This window comes from Chiloscyllium plagiosum, unplaced genomic scaffold, assembly GCF_037043375.1.
Source record: "Chiloscyllium plagiosum isolate Xiang-an unplaced genomic scaffold, Cpla_swu_hap1 HiC_scaffold_11, whole genome shotgun sequence".
Classification (NCBI taxonomy): Eukaryota; Metazoa; Chordata; class Chondrichthyes; order Orectolobiformes; family Hemiscylliidae; genus Chiloscyllium; species Chiloscyllium plagiosum.
The window spans coordinates 52,327,932-52,345,797 of NW_028270149.1; the positions used below are offsets into that span (position 1 = coordinate 52,327,932).

The 17,866-nt window shown below is 39.3% G+C and overlaps 1 protein-coding gene across 1 annotated transcript in view; it reads left to right on the forward strand.

Annotated features, from left to right (window-relative positions):
* Positions 1–510: 510 nt before the first annotated feature.
* Positions 511–17,866, forward strand: part of LOC122557220 (U3 small nucleolar RNA-associated protein 14 homolog A) — a 52,346-nt gene continuing 34,990 nt past the window's right edge. The window contains exons 1-7 of the mRNA XM_043704671.2: positions 511–737; positions 6,120–6,195; positions 8,028–8,098; positions 8,764–8,828; positions 12,169–12,317; positions 13,289–13,444; positions 17,630–17,749. Coding sequence (XP_043560606.2) covers positions 676–737; positions 6,120–6,195; positions 8,028–8,098; positions 8,764–8,828; positions 12,169–12,317; positions 13,289–13,444; positions 17,630–17,749 — 699 coding nt within the window. The 5' untranslated portion in view covers positions 511–675. The remainder of the gene's footprint in view (positions 738–6,119; positions 6,196–8,027; positions 8,099–8,763; positions 8,829–12,168; positions 12,318–13,288; positions 13,445–17,629; positions 17,750–17,866) is intronic.

The following is a 17,866-nucleotide window of genomic DNA, read 5'->3' on the forward strand; positions in this document are numbered from 1 at the left end:
GAGGGACTCAAATGGTGCAGTGAGAATGTCCCTACCTCTAGGTTATGTTCAGGTCCCACGTGTTCTAGAGGTGTGTCACAATATCTCTGAATTGATTGATCTAAAAACATCTCAAATTGCATTTTTCCAAAAGTTACTTTCCTACATTTGTTTTGTTCAAGTAGGTCTTTATAGTTATGCAAAATATATTTACTGCAAATATCTTTATTATTCTTTTGTCATTTTTAACAAGTACGTTTGCAACTTTAAAACAAACATCAAATATTATAGCCAATATTACACATAGCAGTCAAATCTTGTTCAATGAGTTGAAACAGTCCGATTTTCAGAACCTAAATTATAAAATAAATCCTAATTTGACGCATTTCTTTGTTTAAAAAATATTTAAAATGTTTTTGAATTACAAAGCTCACTTGATTGCTATATGCATTCTACCTGCTTCACATTCATAAGAGATCTGAAGAGATTATTCTTGTAGCGTGTCACAGTATAACCTTTTCCTGCAGCACATCTGCGCCGTTGAAGTCAGCCCTTGGACCAAGCTGTCAGCCTGTTCCCATGGTTACCCTTACGCCTGACCAGATTTACGGCAGGCCGCCTGTTCATTGCGACAGTTGGTCGTTACCGGAAGTGTATGGCTTGACGGTAGTTGGATCCATGTGCGGGGCCTGAGAGATGGTGAAGGAAATGGAGCCGGAGCCGGAGCCGGAGCAGGGAAAGGGGGAAGGACTGTGCAGGTAAGATCGAGTTTCCGGCATACCGGACTCTATGTTGAGTGGGCTCTGTCGATGATCCTGCAGCATGTTTATGGCAATAGGAGGTGTCTCGGTGAAGACACATCAGTCAGTAATTCAGAGAGGGTCCGCAAGGCTGTTACACTTCCCTGGGCTAAAGTCAAATTGCTCCTTTATTGGTGACGTTACTGACTCTGATCATCTCTGGACATAAAATCACATCTGCTAACGGCTGGTGACAACGTAGCACATGGTGGAACTGAGATTGAATTCGTCCCTCCAACTAAAATAAGTTCACCTGTTGGCATAGCAGCGCTTCCAGCAGCTTCGTGGCGTTTCTCCCAAGCGTTGGAGCAAGTTAGTTTTAGAAAGTAAATTGAACAAATAGTTCTTTTCAGAGATATGCTATAATAGGCCAGATGAAGCACATGCATCTTTTAGGTACCATCATCAGAATGAATTATTCAGTGATTGTTACCCGAAAACAAAGTTTCCAATTATTTGAGTTTTGCCAAGACATCATTGTAGCATTGTTTGCCTATGTGATAAAATCTCTGCTTCAAAGCGTTATTAATTTTTCTGATGACTGAGACATAGTGTAGAAGTCCCAGTATTCTTTTCTTGCAATGCACAGTTTGCTCATAGTTACATGTTCAGAAGTGGGAGGGTATTTTATGTAATCTGTGTTTTGATCTCCTGTGCTCGCAAGTCCATTAAAGAACAAAGTGCTGTTCATGTTTCAATGCAGACAGGCAGGAGGCTGGAAGAACACAGCAAGCTAGGCAGCATCAGGAGGTGGAGAAGTCGACATTTCGGGTGTAATCTTTCTTCAGGACTGGGAGTGGGTGTAGGGGAAGCTGCAGATAGTGTAGGTGGAGCAGGGTGGTGAAGATAAGTAGAGGGTCCAACCTGGTGTTTCAATGACAATGATTAGCACAGCCAGCCTACACAATTCAAAGGTCAATTGCTACTCATTTCTGTTTTCAATCAACTTCCTCCTCTTTACCAACGAAAAACAGACTTCAGTTCAAACTCATAGGCCGACTCTGCTTTCTTTCCAAGAGCGTCTTCCCTTTAGCACTATCTCAGGCCAACTGAAGTATTCACAATTTAGGTGTCCTTTTCAACTTTAATCTTAAGTTTTGGACTCCATTTATTTGTTATCGAGGCTACTCTGATCTCTACCTTGGAACATAGAATTTTACAGTACAGAATGGCATGGTGGCTCAGAGGTTAGCACTGTTGCCTCACAGCGCCAGGGACCCAGGTTCGATTCCAGCCTTGGGCGACTGTCTGTGTGGAGTTTGTACATTTTCCCTGTGTCTGCATGGGTTCGCTCCAGTTACCACCTACAATCCAAAGATGTGCAGGTTAGGTGTGTTGGCTATGCTAAATTGCCCATAGTATTCAGGGATGTTTTAATTCGGGCTAAATGCAAAGTAATAGGGTAGGGGAATGGGTTTGGGTGGGATACCCTTCACAGGGTCGGTGTGGTCTTTTAAGGCTGAAGGGACTGTTTCCGCACCCTAGGGATCCGATGGTTCTATGAAGAAAGCCATTTGACCCATTGTTTGTACTGGCTCCTGAAAGAGTTACCAGTAAGTCCTGTTCTCCGGCCCTATCTCCGTAGCCCTCTAACTTTATCCCTTTCAAATATAAATCCAGTTCTCTTTTGAAACTTCCTATGGGATCTGCCTCCTCCACTCTCCCAGGCAGTACATTCCAAATCTTAACAATTGAGTAAAGAAGTTTCTCCTCATGTTACTTCTAGCTGTCTTGCTAACAGTCTTGAAGTTGTGACTCCTAGTTCCTGACATACTATCTAATGAAGAAAGAAGATCCTTTTTTACCCTGTCAAAATTGTCCATAATTTTGAACACTTCAATAAGGTCACCGCTTGTTCTTCTCTGCTCCAAGGAGAACAAGCCCAGTCTGTCTAATCTTTCCTTACAACTAAAATCCTTAATTCTTGGTATCATTCGAGAAAATCTCCATTGAACTCTTTCCAGGGCTATAACATCCTTCCTTACATAATGTGTCCAGAGTTGAACACAATACTCTGAATGTGGCCTGACCAATGATTTGTTGAGGTATAGTATCACTTCCTTGCTTTTATTCTCTACCTCTATTTATAAACCTGTGGATCCTATAAGCCTTTTCACAGCTGCTTCAACTTGCCTGGCCACCCCAAGGTCCCTCCGCTCCCGTACTCCCCTCAATGTTGTACCATTAAGCTTGTATTGTCTCTCTGTATTGCTTCTGCCATAATGCATTCCCTCACATTTCTGTGCATTGAATTTTATCTACCAGGCGTCTACCCATATGGCCAACTTGTCAATGTCCCTCTGAAGTCACTCGGTATCATACCCACAATTTACTATTCTCCTGAGCTTAGTATCATTTGCAAATGTAGAGATTTTGCCCTTAACACCCATCTCCAAATCCTTTATATAAATCAGAAAAAGCAAGGATCCTTACACTGATATCTGGGGAACACTGCGTTCAACTCATCTCCATTCTGAGAAATGCCCATCTATACCTACTCTCTTTCCTAACCTTCAGCCAGCATCTAATCCATGCTGCCAAAGAACTATCAATCCCAAACATTCCTGATTCGCTAATCGACCTGCCATGTGGCACCTCTACAGCACTTTTTTCTTTTGTACCTCTACCCCGTTCACTCTGAAACTTGTTTCCTTCTGTAAAAGATTGCTTAAGTGTGGCTCTGCTACTTCCACTATCCATAAAATTCAATTAGTAAAATTTCTGGTAACTTCCATTCATAAACATCCATATTTTTGCTGATCTATAAGATCTATATTAAATTTCATATCATCTGTATTATTTAATCATGCATGATCTCTCCCAATCTGTCTCAAAAACCTTCTCCAGTTCTATATCCAGCTCTTTCAACTCTCTGTTGCTCTAATTCTGACCTCGCAGAGTATGCATTCCTCCCTTGCACCTATGTCTTTAGTAATGTTAATTGTTGTATTTGTTTGAAGTGTGGCATTTTTGCAAGTGTTCTGTTGAATGTATGACAAAAAACTCTGGTAACGGGTCTGCCTTTTCGGCAACATTTAAGTCCGAGGTTCTGAAATTCCTTTGCTATACTTCACTGCCATTTCTTTAAAAATGGCTTCCCAAAATCCACCTGTCACCAAGGTTTGAGGAAGTACTTTTTTTTAGCTTTGGTGTCTCCTTAGTCTGAAGAATATTTTCTGAGGGGCTGAGTGTTTATAAATTTGTTTAGTACGAAAATTTCTATCTGCTTTTATGAAGCATTTCTGCTGAAACTGGGGATATTACTTCAAGAAATCTGTAGATCCAATTGCTGTTTTTTGAAGAGGTGATTTTTTTTGTATTTCTTTCGTCGAGCCATGTATCTTTCCATTATTTAAGTTCGCATACTCAGAAACCTAGATAATTCAAAATTGACTCTGAGGTGTTCTAGGAGAAAGTGAGGACTTCAGGTACCGGAGATTAGAGTCGAAGAGTGTGGTGCTGGAAAAGCACAGCCCCTCAGGCAGCATCCGAGGAGCAGGAGAATCAATGTTTCGGGCATAAGCTCTTCATCAGCTCCCCCTTATCCCAGTCCCAACCTTCCAACTTGGCACCGCTCTCTTGTCCTTTCCTACCTGTCCATCCTCCTTCCCACCTATTCGCTCCATCCTCCTCTCTGACCTATCAGTCCCACCTCCCCCTTCATCTACCTATCACATTCCCAGCTACCTTTCCCTTTATCTCCCCCTCTCTCCCATTTATCTCTCAGCCCCCTTGGCCGACACGCCTCATTCCTGATAAGGGCTTATGCCCAAAACATCGATTCTTCTGCTTCTTGGGTGCTGCCTGACCAGCTGTCCTTTTCTAGCCCCAACTCTTCGACTCTGAGCTGTTGTATTCAATATAACAGAAAGTAAGAGACTGGGTAAATTAGAAGGCTATAGTACCTGTTTTTCATTTTCATTCACCTGGTAACTTCATGAACTTCTGCATACGTTGATCATGTTCCTTTCATTATCCATTATGATCAGATTAATAATAAGTATCCTCAGATACCAGCAGAAGCAGTTTTAGTCTGTGATCTGGTTCCCCTTCTGTATTGTGGGCCTGATTCCAAATCTATTTGCTGTAATGTCGATGTAATCTTTCAGTTGCTGCCAGTGCTGGAATTAAACCTCTCCGAATTCTGTCTCTTTTCATCTTCCTCTGTGCAGAAGGAAAAAATATACAATGTTTGCAGAATACAGAACAAGAGTTGTCACACAATTTCAAAATCCATTCAAATGTTGTGTAACTGCATTTTGCGTGTGATCTGAGCATTCACGGTCTGTTTAGATAAGCGGCAAGTGACTCTGAGCATTTTCCTCTGCTGAATTATGTTCTGTCAGGTGTTGTTCTTCGTGGATATGAACAAAATCAGAGCTGAAGATTCTGACAATAATGTAGGAAACTGCAATCTTGGAAGTTTTGTTTCTCCCTGCAGCCAAAAGCATAACATTTGCTGTCAGCTGCATTTTTGCAGTTCCGATATAAGATATATTTATGAGGTGGTTTGTTCAAACAACTTGAAAGGGTTCAGAAAAGATTTACAAGCATACTGCCAGGGTTGGAGGATTTGAGCTACAGAGGTATAACAGGCTGGGGCTGTTTTCCCTTGAGCGTCAGAGGCTGAGGAGTTTATAAAATCATGAGGGGCATTGATAGGACAAATAGATAAAGTCTCTTCCCTAGGGTGGGGGAGTCCAGAACTAGAGGGCATAGGTTTAGGGTGAGAGGGGAAAGATATAAAAGAGACCTAAGGGGCAACTTTTTCATGTGTATGGAATAAACTGCCAGAAGAAATGTTGGAGGGTAGTACAATTGCAACATTTAAAAGGCATCTGGATTGGTATATGAATAGAAAGGGTTTTGAGGGATCTGGGCCGGGTGCTGGCAGGTCGGACTATATTGGGTTTGGATATCTGGTTGGCGTGGACAAGTTGGACCGAAGGGTCTGTTTCCATGCTGTACATCTCTGACTCTAATACTGTACTGTATATTTTGTTGATCTATATGAGTTGACAAAGAGATGAAGCTGTCAGACAGCAGAATGACTGCCATTATTCAATGCTTGTCACTCCTTAAGATGGTATTCCCGACCTATGAAAGCAGTGCCATGGTTGTACAAAACTGGGTCAGGAATTGGTTTATGTTATTCTTGCCCAGAAAACATTCTAAAATTCTTACATGTTTCATAAAAGTTCAGCTGTCCTTTAGAATAATTTAATTAATGTCAATTTACCCAACTTCTCTCAAAACAAAACTGTTCTTTTATAAATGTTTTAGCTTTGGATTATTCAATCTGTGTGACTGTCAATGACCTTGTATATTTCTGACTCTCAGAGATTTACTTTCACTTGGAATGGAAGAGGAGGATTTGCTTCAAACTGAACATGTCTTGACTGCCAGTGAGGATGAGGTACTACTTTGTTTCTCGGAAGTTTTTTTTTAATCCATCACTTAGGTTTGTTACTGTAAAGCAGGAATAATCAAATTATGGTTCATGGGTGACGTGTATGCTCCAAGCATCAGAAATCTGAACATTAAAGCTTTTGTAACTCTTTCTGAATGCTTCTGTGTCTTAATCACCAGTTTGCCTTGTTCAGGTTTAAGAGGTTGAAGGTGTGGAAGGAACTGTTCTTAGTACTCTTGCCTTATTGGTGAAACAACGAAACAGAAAACCCCTTGACATTTGCAGCTTGATGACACAAATTAAAAGGAGCATTGTCATTGGAATATTTGTGTGATTATTGAGAAATTAAAGGCCATCGCAGGAGTCACCAGCCCGATCAACAAAAACAAAGTGAGAACTTTGGAATTAATGATCAGATTGTAACCAATGGATATCCTTGGGTGTTGAGAAGAACTGGAAATTCAACTGTCAGTTATCTGTTACAATTCTTTATCCTGTAATTGTTGAATTTCTTGGTGTGCTTGTATTTAAAAGAAACTTTTCACTGCTGCTAATTCTGGTTCAGTAGTTGCTACTGCCTTTAGGCTAAGGAGTGTCTGGGTTTATATTTAGATCAGTATATTTTGATGAAGAAAGATTTGGTGCATACAGAATTAGGTGATCAAAAGACTGAGGAGCAAAAGTAGTGCATTCAGCCCATCGAGTATACTCTGCCATTCAATGAGATCATGGCTGATTTGGTAATCCTCAACTCTACTTTCCTGTCTTTTCCTTATAACTCTTGATTCACTTACTGACTAAAAATCTATTTGTTTCAGCTTAGAATATACTTAATGAGCCATCCACAATAACCTTCTGTAGTAAAGAATTCCACAACTTCACTACCCTCTGAGGGAAGAAATTCCTCCTGATCTTTGTCTTAAACGTGTGACCCTTTTATTCTGAGATTACACCCTCCAGTCCTAGATACTACCATGAGGGAAAACAATCTTTCCACATCTACGCTGACAACTCCCCTAAGAATCTTGTATGTTTTGATAAGTTTACATCTCATTCTTCTAAATTCTAATTCCAGGCCTAACCTCTTCCAACCAATATATTGTCCAGAAGCTCTACCTACTCGACCTATCCTCATAAGACAGCCCTCCATATCTGCTTTCAAAGTAGTGAACATTCTGTATGCTGCCTCCAATGCCAATGTATCTTCCGTTGGATAAGGGGCCCAAAATACTGGATTCCAGATTTGGTCTGACTAGTGCCTTGTATAGTTTTACCTCCCTAATTTTGTACTCCATTTCTTTAAAATAAACATACTATTTGCCTTCCCTATTACCTGCTGAATTTGGATGTTAGCTTTTTACGATTCATGGACGAAGACCGTCAAATCCCTCTCTTCTGTAGCTTCTGCAGTCTTTCGCCATTTAAGTAATATTCAGCTCCTCTCTTCTACCTGCCGAAGTGCATAACCTCAGACGAGATGCACATTTTGGGTTATAAAAATTGATGATGTTAGAAAGGCAATGCGCCTATGCATAGAGTTAGTGCGGACTTAGGGGAGCTAAATATCACTTAAACAACATGTTCTGCACTGTCCCTCATTTTTCAAGCAATTTATGACTGAATATAATCAGAAATGGAATTGAGCTGTACTGATTTGCATGTGACTGAATCCTAGATTCCATAATAGTGCTGATATTTCCTGATAGATGAAGACAGCTTAAACTGTAACGGTTGCAAAACTTGAACCTACACCTCTAGTACTGATTGCTTAATCTGTTGCTACAGTTATCCTTTTCATGGAGTCACTGATTCATGTTATTAATTTCTACATTTTTCAGGACGGCAGTGATGATGAGAGGAGGCATCAAAAACTATTGGAGGCAATTAGTTCCCTCGGTGGCGAGAGAAAGTAAGGACATCAAAGGTCTTTTCAAGCCACAGTAAAAATAGAGATGACCGTTTGTGTGTGGCAAATAGTGTTTATAAATTATTGAACAAATATTAACCCTAATAAGGCGTGCAATTGTACTTGTTATTGAGAAGCTTATAGTGAAAATATAGAATAGGATTGTTCCCTCACTATACACAACAGCTAAATTAATCTTTTGCAGTGAGCTTGCAATGCTCTAATGTTGACATTGTGAGTAAAGCTATGTATTTGTGTAATTTTCATAATGTTCAGCATGGGAACTGATCACTTCACCATTCTATATATCTGCTGTTATATTTTTAAATTAGTGTACGATCAAAATTCAAATGCAATCTATCTGAGTAGTCATGATTTGGAGATGCCGGTGTTGGACTGGGGTGTACAAAGTTAAAAATCACAACAGCAGGTTATAGTCCAACAGGTTTAATTGGAAGCACACTAGCTTTCGCAGCGACGCTCCTTCATTGTGACAATCACCTGATGAAGGAGCGTCGCTCCGAAAGCTAATGTGCTTCCAATTAAACCTGTTGGACTATAACCTGGTGTTGTGTGATTTTTATCTGAGTAGTGTTTATCAAAAATATGTAAATGTTTTCTTCAAATAAACAATTAGACTTTGTTTATTATTTTCATTTCTAATTTAGGAAGAAATTGGCAGAGAGGACAGAAGCCAGCTTACAAGTGTCAGAATTCACTGTCAGTTCAGAAGGTACAGTACTCAAAAGTTTCTGCACAAATAACAGTTAAAATTGATACGTGTAACGATGCAGTCATGTGTTAAGCACTCATGCTTTTGTTTTTCTTTGCCTGTTGGTCTCCTTTGTCACTATTTCAAATTCATATTTTGTTTGCGCACACTGATGTAGTTGCCTAATAGCTTCACTTGGCTGAGAGCAGAAAGCTTCAGGAAAGCACAACAATATCTGTACTTCCTCAGGAGGCTAAGGAAATTTAGCATGTCCATAAAAACTCTTGCCAATTTTTATAGATGCACCATAGAAAGTGTTCTATCTGGATGCATCACAGTTTGGTATGGCAACTGCTCTGCCCATGACTATACAAACTACGGAGTTGTGAACGCAGCCCAATCTATCATGCAAGTCAACCTTCCATCCGTTGACTCCATCAGTGTTTCTTGCTGCCTCAGGAAGGCAGCCAACATAATCAGAGACCCCTGCACCCCAGTAATAATCTCGTCAAACCTCTTCTTCTGTTGGGCTGAAGATACAAAAAAACCCAAGCATCAACAGATTGAAGGTCTTCCCCACTGTTAAGACATTTGGATGGACCCCTCACATTAATATTAATATCGATATCGCTCTTTGTGCCCCTTCTCTGCTGCCGTAACTTCACTGTTCTATAACCCTAATTCACTTTATGTGGTATGATTTGTCTGTACTGCATGCAAAACAAAACTTTTCACTGTACCTAGGTACATGTGACAATAATAAATCAAATAAAAAGTAATAGAAACTCATAGTTTTTTTTGCAGTCCATTTTGTTTTGCTTACATTTCTGCTGCACATGAACATTCATTTTCAGCCAGTCAAAAAGCAGCTACCAAATTATTCTACAGCAGCGAAGGTATAGACTAGACTGGCCTTTGTTTATTAACCTACTAAGCTTTTCAATCTGAGAAATCTAATGGAAGTTAGAATATACTGAATTGTAATTATAAGCCTGCTTCCTTTTATAAATGTGATGAAAACATGAATGTGTCTGTATCATCTATGTTGTGGATACTTTGAAACTTGGGACTGAAACTGTGAATTGAAATGTTTTTATCTTGTTATCACATAATGCATTTTCATTCAGTGCAATTGTGCCAGTGACTTCAAGGCTAAAGCTTGTTCCTTTTTGTGGGGTTGAGAGTTCTTGCTCTGTCACATTCGTTAGTCAGACCAAAATATTTGAGTTTCTCATAGCTGAAATATTTGATTAATACAGTTAAACTTACCTGGTTCTAAATTCCAAAATGTATGGAATTGATGCTAAAGCTGCATGTTATCTTAGCATTCAGCCATCATGTAAACTCAGTTATTCACTATCCTTCATTCCAACAAAAGGCAGTTGTAAGACCACTTATATGCCGTACTGTGGAGATATCCTTCCGTACAGAATAATTCTGCCTTTGAATATAAGCAGTGGTCCTGCGTAGAACTGCTGAGTAGATGCTAAAGTGTGATCGGCCAAATTAGGATTGATGAGCCCAAGTTGCATTTGCACTTCTCAAATGGCTAATCCTTATGATATTTGATGAAACTGTGAATAAGCCACTGAAATACAGCCTTCACTGTGGGTGATGAAAGATGAGATAGCATCTGGGAAGAAGAATAAGGACTGTGGAATAGGACATACTTTTTAAAAAATATTTGAGAGCTTCCTGTATAAAAGATATCACTTAATTTTAATTTAATCATTTAAATGTAGATCGGTAACTCTGAGATCTCAATGAAATTCTCACCACTTAATACTTGCTATGAACTATAATTGGAATATTTGACAGTGAAATCATTAATATTGCAGTTCTGTTACTAACTATTTGACAAATAAAAATTTTGAAGGATAAAGAATAGCGACCCATTGTGGGCATTGTGTTCAGATAGGGTAAGGGTTATACAGCAGAGCTTTCTAAAGGAGGTTGAGTCTACTTCTCTCGAGTCAAACAGATTGCCAATGTCCTCGCATCACATTTCTGAATTTGACCTCAACACCATGTAGAACAGCAGGCAATAAAAGTATTTGTGTTTGTCTGAGCAGCTCTTGTTATATAGGACAGATGTCCGAGGTAATTTCTTTACTCAGAGTAGTAAGGGTATGGAATGCTTTGCCTGCAACGGTAGTAGATTCGCCAACTTTAAGTACATTTAAGTCGTCATTGGACAAGCATATGGATGTACATGGAATAGTGTAGGTTAGATGGGCTTCAGATTGGTACGACAGGTCAGCGCAACATCGAGGGCCGAAGGGCCTGTACTGCGCTGTAATGTTCTATGTTATGTTATGATCTGATATCTACTTCCTCTTATATGCATCTGGATTTGCATCTTATGACATTTGCCATATGATATCATTAGTGGCTGCCACATTAGAAACCTTAGAGTCAATGTCCTACATTTGAAGTCGGGTGAACTGACCGTGTCAATTATTCTTTGTGCTTAAGTATAACCATGCATAAAAGCAAAATTTTGTATGAACCTTTATAGTAGAACTTAATCAAAAATCCAAAACAGCTTAATACCCTCTGCTCTTACAGAAGGGCAACCGTTTAATGAAGGCACAGCATTCCAAAAGCTAGTGCTTGCAACTAAACCTGTTGGACTGTAACCTGATGTGATTTTTAATTCTGTGGGCTCTAGAGTTATCTCCCATGGTTCTCCACTGTTCACATCATAATGTATCCATTAAATTTGTGCTGCCCTTGGGTTGAGGAAGGAAGAAAATTTGCATTTGTTTTATAGTTTAGTAGCCAGAGTTGGTTGCTGCTAAGACCTCATATATTGTACATTTTAGAAAAGATGTGCCTTTTCTTGGAACAATTAGTGTTAGAGTATTCATTATAGCTGCTCTCATTATAATGTTGGATGAGGGATTCCAGAATTCTGACCTGGCAATAACTGCAGAGTGGTAGTATTTGTTCAAGATAGTATGTGGCTTGTATTATTTTGATGGCATAGCTGCTCTTTACTAGGCAGCATTGCTTGCTGGAGTGGAATGCATTTTGACATTTGGTATAAAAAATGGAGAGACTTCAGCTGTAAATTCTACCTCCTACAGCACATAAGTAGCCTTCTGACAATTGGCAAAGCATGTTGCAAGAAAGCAGCTGGTGTGCTGCTGCAGCAAACATGAGAGGAAGAGTGCACAAAATTTGTGACAGAAGTAGTCTGGGAAGAGGTTTGGTTTTATATAAGCTAATGAGCAAAATTATGCACAGCAACATTTCATTCAGGCTGCCTGAATGAATGCCATGTTAGATTGGTTAATTATTCACCATTTGTTGCTGAAGATTTTTAATTTATTTAATCAACACTCACACTTTCTTCCAGGTGCTAATGAGAAGATTGAGCTATCAGATCTGCTGCGAACCATTCGACCATCCCTTTCATCACTGAGTACAGTGAAAAAACAGCTCAAGACATTTGAAAAGACAAACAAAACCTTAGATTTACCTCTGAGCAAACAGCAAAGTGAAAAGGTAAATTATTTTAGGATTCATATAGCTAGGGTTGCATTTGGAATTGTGATGAGTTTTGTGTTACGATCAGCATGGTAAGAAATAAATTGATGTTTCAAATGAATTAAAAATACGAAACTGTTCCGGATAGGAGAAATAAGATATTGGTGATTTCTCTTCATTTTTTTTTTAAGCTGAAATTGTTAGGTTTGACTCATTTTTGAAAAAGGAGATAATGAGGTCTGCAGATGCTGGAGATCAGAGTTGAATGTGTGTTGCTGGAAAAGCACAGCAGGTCAGGCAGTATCCAAGGAACAGAAAAATCATCGTTTCAGGCTGGTGCCCTTCATCAGGAATTCCTGTTTTTCAGATTTTCCTGTTCCTTGGATGCTGCCTGACCTACTGTGCTTTTCCAGCAACACACACTCAACTCGTTAGTGAAAAATAATAAACATGTCAACATTATTCAGTGCCCTCATGTTTCCTTAAGTCAGTGACTAGCAATATCACCTCAAATCTGTTTTGTAATGTACTATCTCTTCACGTAAGTGTGCGGGGCCTGTAATAGTTTTTGTCTGGCCATGTGAGTGCAGTTATTCAAAATGGGTCATTTTGTGCTCAGCCTGTAGGAAGCCTCTGGATTGTTGCACAGCCAGGCAATTTAGAACAAACATTGCCTAGTCACGTGATATACAGGATAGTTCCATCATTTTACAGGTAATATGTTAGGTCTGTCCAATCGACATGGTAAAACCATCAAATGTTCTGAATGAATCGGATGTTCATCAGCATCTGAAATACATTTCTTGGAATTTGTAGGTATATAATATTGAAATTCTAACACTCATTATTCTGAAAACAATTTTTCATAATATAATATTGGTAATTATATAAACAGTATATACCCAAAAGAGTGAAATTATTTCAACTTTGTCATTTTATCAATGTAGATTGATTATTTGAACATTTTCAAACTTTGTTTTTGTCAAAAGATTCAACGGTCTTTGGCATATGAGAAAACATCAAAAGAGGTTACAAAGTGGAATCATACTGTGCTACAGAACCGGAAAGCGGAGCAGCTCGTCTTTCCACTAAATGCAGAACAACTTACTGTCAAACCAGTGGAAGAAATGATAGCCGGCTGGAAGGTATGGTGCAGTATGTGGTGCTTAGAAGATGATTTTTGGAAAGTGTTGCTTTGCTGTGCTCATGATATGAATTAAGCCAAAAATAAAATTTCCTAGTCAGCATGTAATCATGGGTTGGATATAGTTGGGATTGTTAAGTAACTTTCCAAAAGCCAAGAACAGCTTTGTACGATTCCTGTGGATGCAGTCTTAGCATTCATACTTCTGTTGAGTTGCTTATGGTGCTAAACAGTTTTTTTTTAAGAAAAGCACCATTTGGTAGGCATTTTTTCAAAAATAAAATCATTATAAACTGGGAGCAGGAGTAGACCATTCAGCACTTCAAGCCTACAGCAATATTCAGTTTGACCATGATAATTCTCTATTTCAATATCATATTCTTACTTTCTTCCCAAAGCCCTAATTGTCTTTAAGATCTAAAGATGTATGTATTTCTTTTTTTGAATAGATTCAGGGAAGTGCATTCAAGCTGGGAATTCAGCAAACAGGAAATCATTGATACAAAGCAATATCCAATTTCTCTCAGTTGTTTTGTGCACATTCTTTCTCTGAAATATATGCATCATAACTGAGTAGAAATATGTGGCTCAATTGACAGCAAGTTTTGAGAAGATTTGTAGCTCAGGTTGAGGTTCTGGATGTAGGTTTGCTCGCTGAGCTGGAAGGTTCATTTTCAGATGTTTCGCCACCATACTATGTAACATCTTCAGTGAGCCTCCAGATAAAGCACTGCTGGTATTTCCTGCTTTCTATTTAAATGTTTGGGTTTCCTTTGGTCAGTGATGTCGTTTCCTGTGGTGACGTCACTTCCCGTTCATTTTCTCAGGGGGTGGTAAATGGGGTCCAAGTCAATGTGTTTTTGTTGATATAGTTCTGGTTGGAATGCCATGCTTCTAGGAATTCTCATGTAAGTGTCTGTTTGGCTTGTCCTAGAATGGATGTGTTGTCCCAGTCGAAGTGATGTCATCCTTATCTGTATGTAAGGATACTAGTGAAAAGGGGTCATGTCGTTTTGTGGCTAGTTGGTGTTCAGGTATCCTGGTGGCTAGTTTTCTGCCTGTTTGTCCAATGTAGTGTTTGTTATAATTCCTCCACGGTATTCTGTAAAGGACATTTGTTTTGCTTGTCTGCATAGATTCTTTCAAGTTCATTAGCTGCTGTTTTAGTGTGTTGGTGGGTTTGTGGGTTACCATGATGTCAAGGGGTCTAAGTAGTCTGGCTGTCATTTCCGAAATGTGTTTGATATAGGGGAGAGTGGCTAGGGTGTCACGACATGTTTTGTCTGCCTGTTTGGGGTTGTTGCTGAGAAATCGGTGGACTATATTAATTGGGTACTCATTCTTTTTGAATATACTGTGTAGGTGATTTTCCTCTGCGCCGCAATGTGTTGTGGCTCGTTAAAATAATGTGCTGATGCAGCTTCGTTTGTGGATGTTGGGATGATTGTTTCTATAGTTCAGTATTTGGTCCATATGTGGTGTTTTCCTATAGCCGCCGGTTTGAAGTTCCCCATTGGCTGTTTGCTGTACTATGACATCTAGGAATGGCAGTTTGTTGTTTTTTTCCTCCTCTTTAGTGAATTTTATGCCAGTAAGGGTATTATTGATGATCTTGAAGGTTTCCTCTAATTTGTTTTGTTTAGTGGTTACAAAGGTGTCATCCACATAGCAGACCCGGAGTTTGGGTTGGATAGTTGGCAGATCTGTTTGTTTGAGTCTCTGCATTACTGTCTCTGCTAAGATCTCTGATATCGGAGATCCCATGGGTGTTCCGTTGGTTTGTCTGTAGGTTTAGGTGAAGTGGGTGGTAAGGCATGGGTCCACTAGCTTGGCGGTACTATCCTTGCTGATGAAGCTGGTGGTGTTTGATGGATGTGTCTTTGGGTTTTCTAATAGTGTAGTCAGTGATTCCTTGACCAGGTTGATGTTGATTAATGTGAACAGGGCTGTTACATCAAAGGAGACCACTATTTCATCCTCTTCTATCTTGGTGTCTTTGGTCTTCAGGAATTCTTGGGTGGAGTGGATTGAGTGGCGTGAGTCTTTTACTAAGTGTTTCAGTCTTTGGTGTAGCTCGTTGGCCAATCTGTAAGTTGGTATTCCAGGTGGTGAGACGATGGGTCTATATAAATAGAAAGCAGGAAAAACCAGCAGTGCTTCATCCGGAGGATCACTGAAGATGTTACCTACTATGGTGACAAAACATCTGAAAATGATGTTTTCATTTCAGCCCAACAAGCAAATCTACATCCAGACTCACTTAATGTCTGTCCAGTTCAGGCAACTGAGCCAAACATCAAAAGGCTCTAACTTCAGTAATTAATAGTGACTTTAATTGATCTCTCCAGAGCCAGCGCATAGAATCTTTTTAGATTAGATTACTTACTTACAGTGTGGAAACAGGCCCTTCGGCCCAGCAAGTCCACACTGACCCACCGAAGCGCAACCCATCCAGACCCATTCCCCTACATTTACCCCTTCACCTAATACTATGGGCAATTTAGCATGGCCAATTCACCTAACCTGCACATTTTTGGATTGTGGGAGGAAACCAGAGCACCTGGAGGAAACCCACACAGACACTGGGAGAATGTGTGTGGAGTTTGCATAGAGTCGCCTGAGACGGGAACTGAACCCGGGTCTCTAGCACTGTGAGGCAGCAATGCTAACCTCTGTGCCATTGTGCCGCCAACCAATCTTACAGCTGATTTCAATAGCTCAGGGCAAGGAATGTCATCCCATGGTTGATGTCTAATTGGTTAATTAGAAATTAATTTCCATGGCCTTGTATCACTCCTTGTTGCAAACTGTGTAAATATTGAGTAAGGACAGAATTGGTCTTTGTGATGCTTTCTGTGGTGAAAACGCTGGCTGATATTCACTTTTTGAACTTGTGTATTTATAATGGTCATATGAGGGATTTTATAAAAAAACCTCCAAAATAAGCCATGAATTTGTTTCCAGTGATATTTTACTCCTCCAATTCTTGCCCACATTCCAATTTTGCTTGAGAAAGAATAATCAGTTATTCAATTTTTTTCTAATGGTTTGTGTTTCAGAACAGTCTGTAGCAAGCACTTTTTAACAATCGTCCTGGATTGTAATTTTTTTCTTTTTATTGTTTTATTATCTACATGTTTTAATGTCCATATTGCATCTGCAGAAACAAATTGTTACCACCCTTATCATTATTCTTCAAAATTACAGACTTGGAAATAAGATTATTCAGCCTTTGGGCCTGCTTCATGATTCAAAAGTCGGTTGTTGATCTGTTTGTATTACGGTCCCATCTAACCCTGCATCACCCTTGATTCCCTCGCCTAACAAGAATCTATCCACCTCTGTCTTAAAAATATTTGTCAACCCTGTTTCCGCTGCCTTCTGAGGCAAAATTGCACATCCTTCTGAGAAAAGCAAAATTCTCATCGCTACCTTGAAAAGCAACTCCAAATTTTAAAACAGGTTCTCCTACTTCCACATTCCCCAGCAAGCCAATCTTCTATGTATGCTAATATGTAATCTCCTACATCGAGTTTTTATTTTCACCAGTAATCTTTGATGAGGCAACTTATCAAATTTCTTTTGGAAATCCAAGTACTGTACTCCTGTACGCCCTCTTTTATTCAAAACACATGCTGCTACTTCAAAGAATACTAATCGTCTTGTCAGTCCACAACTGTAACTTTTGGACTTTAGTGAATTTGCAATGCCCTTGGATTCCATTTGTCTATTTTCATGCATGGTCTTGTGCACAAAAGCATTGCTAAAAATCTTACCATCACAACATAATTCCTCTCTTTATTCTATTGTATTATTTACTTAATTTCTACACATTTTCTAATCTGCTTGTTCATCTCTGCTGTTCTGTATTGCTTAAAACCATTGTCACAATTTGCCATAATGCCATTGGATGTCATTAGCAAATTGGAATTCCTAGTTAATTTCACAGAGTATCTTTCAATTCCTATGCCTCAAGCACTCATGTCTCAAATTAATAAGACAAATCTCAACAATGACTATGTCTTTCCAATGTGAGAGCATTGTCTTGATATAAATTTTGTTTTCTTTAATCTAGCCTTCTTGCCATACATGCAACCAAATTTCCTTTCAATTTCATGGGTGAGGTGTAATATGTGCTCATTGTCTGTTTCTACAAGATAATTTGTCCTCAATTTATTTATTCAAGGCACGGACACCCTTGGAACAGGAGATTTTCGACTTACTTCACAAGAACAAGCAGCCAGTGTCTGTTCCAGCATTGACAGCTGCAGAACAAGCTTCTGTCCGAGCTATGAGTCTACAAGAGGTACACTTCATATCTAAGCATGTATACGTGTTGCAGGGAAGTTTTATCACTTGCCTACTTTGTGCTTAAAACTGAGCTACCTTAAACCCTTATCCCTTAGTCTCCAAAGTCTAGCTT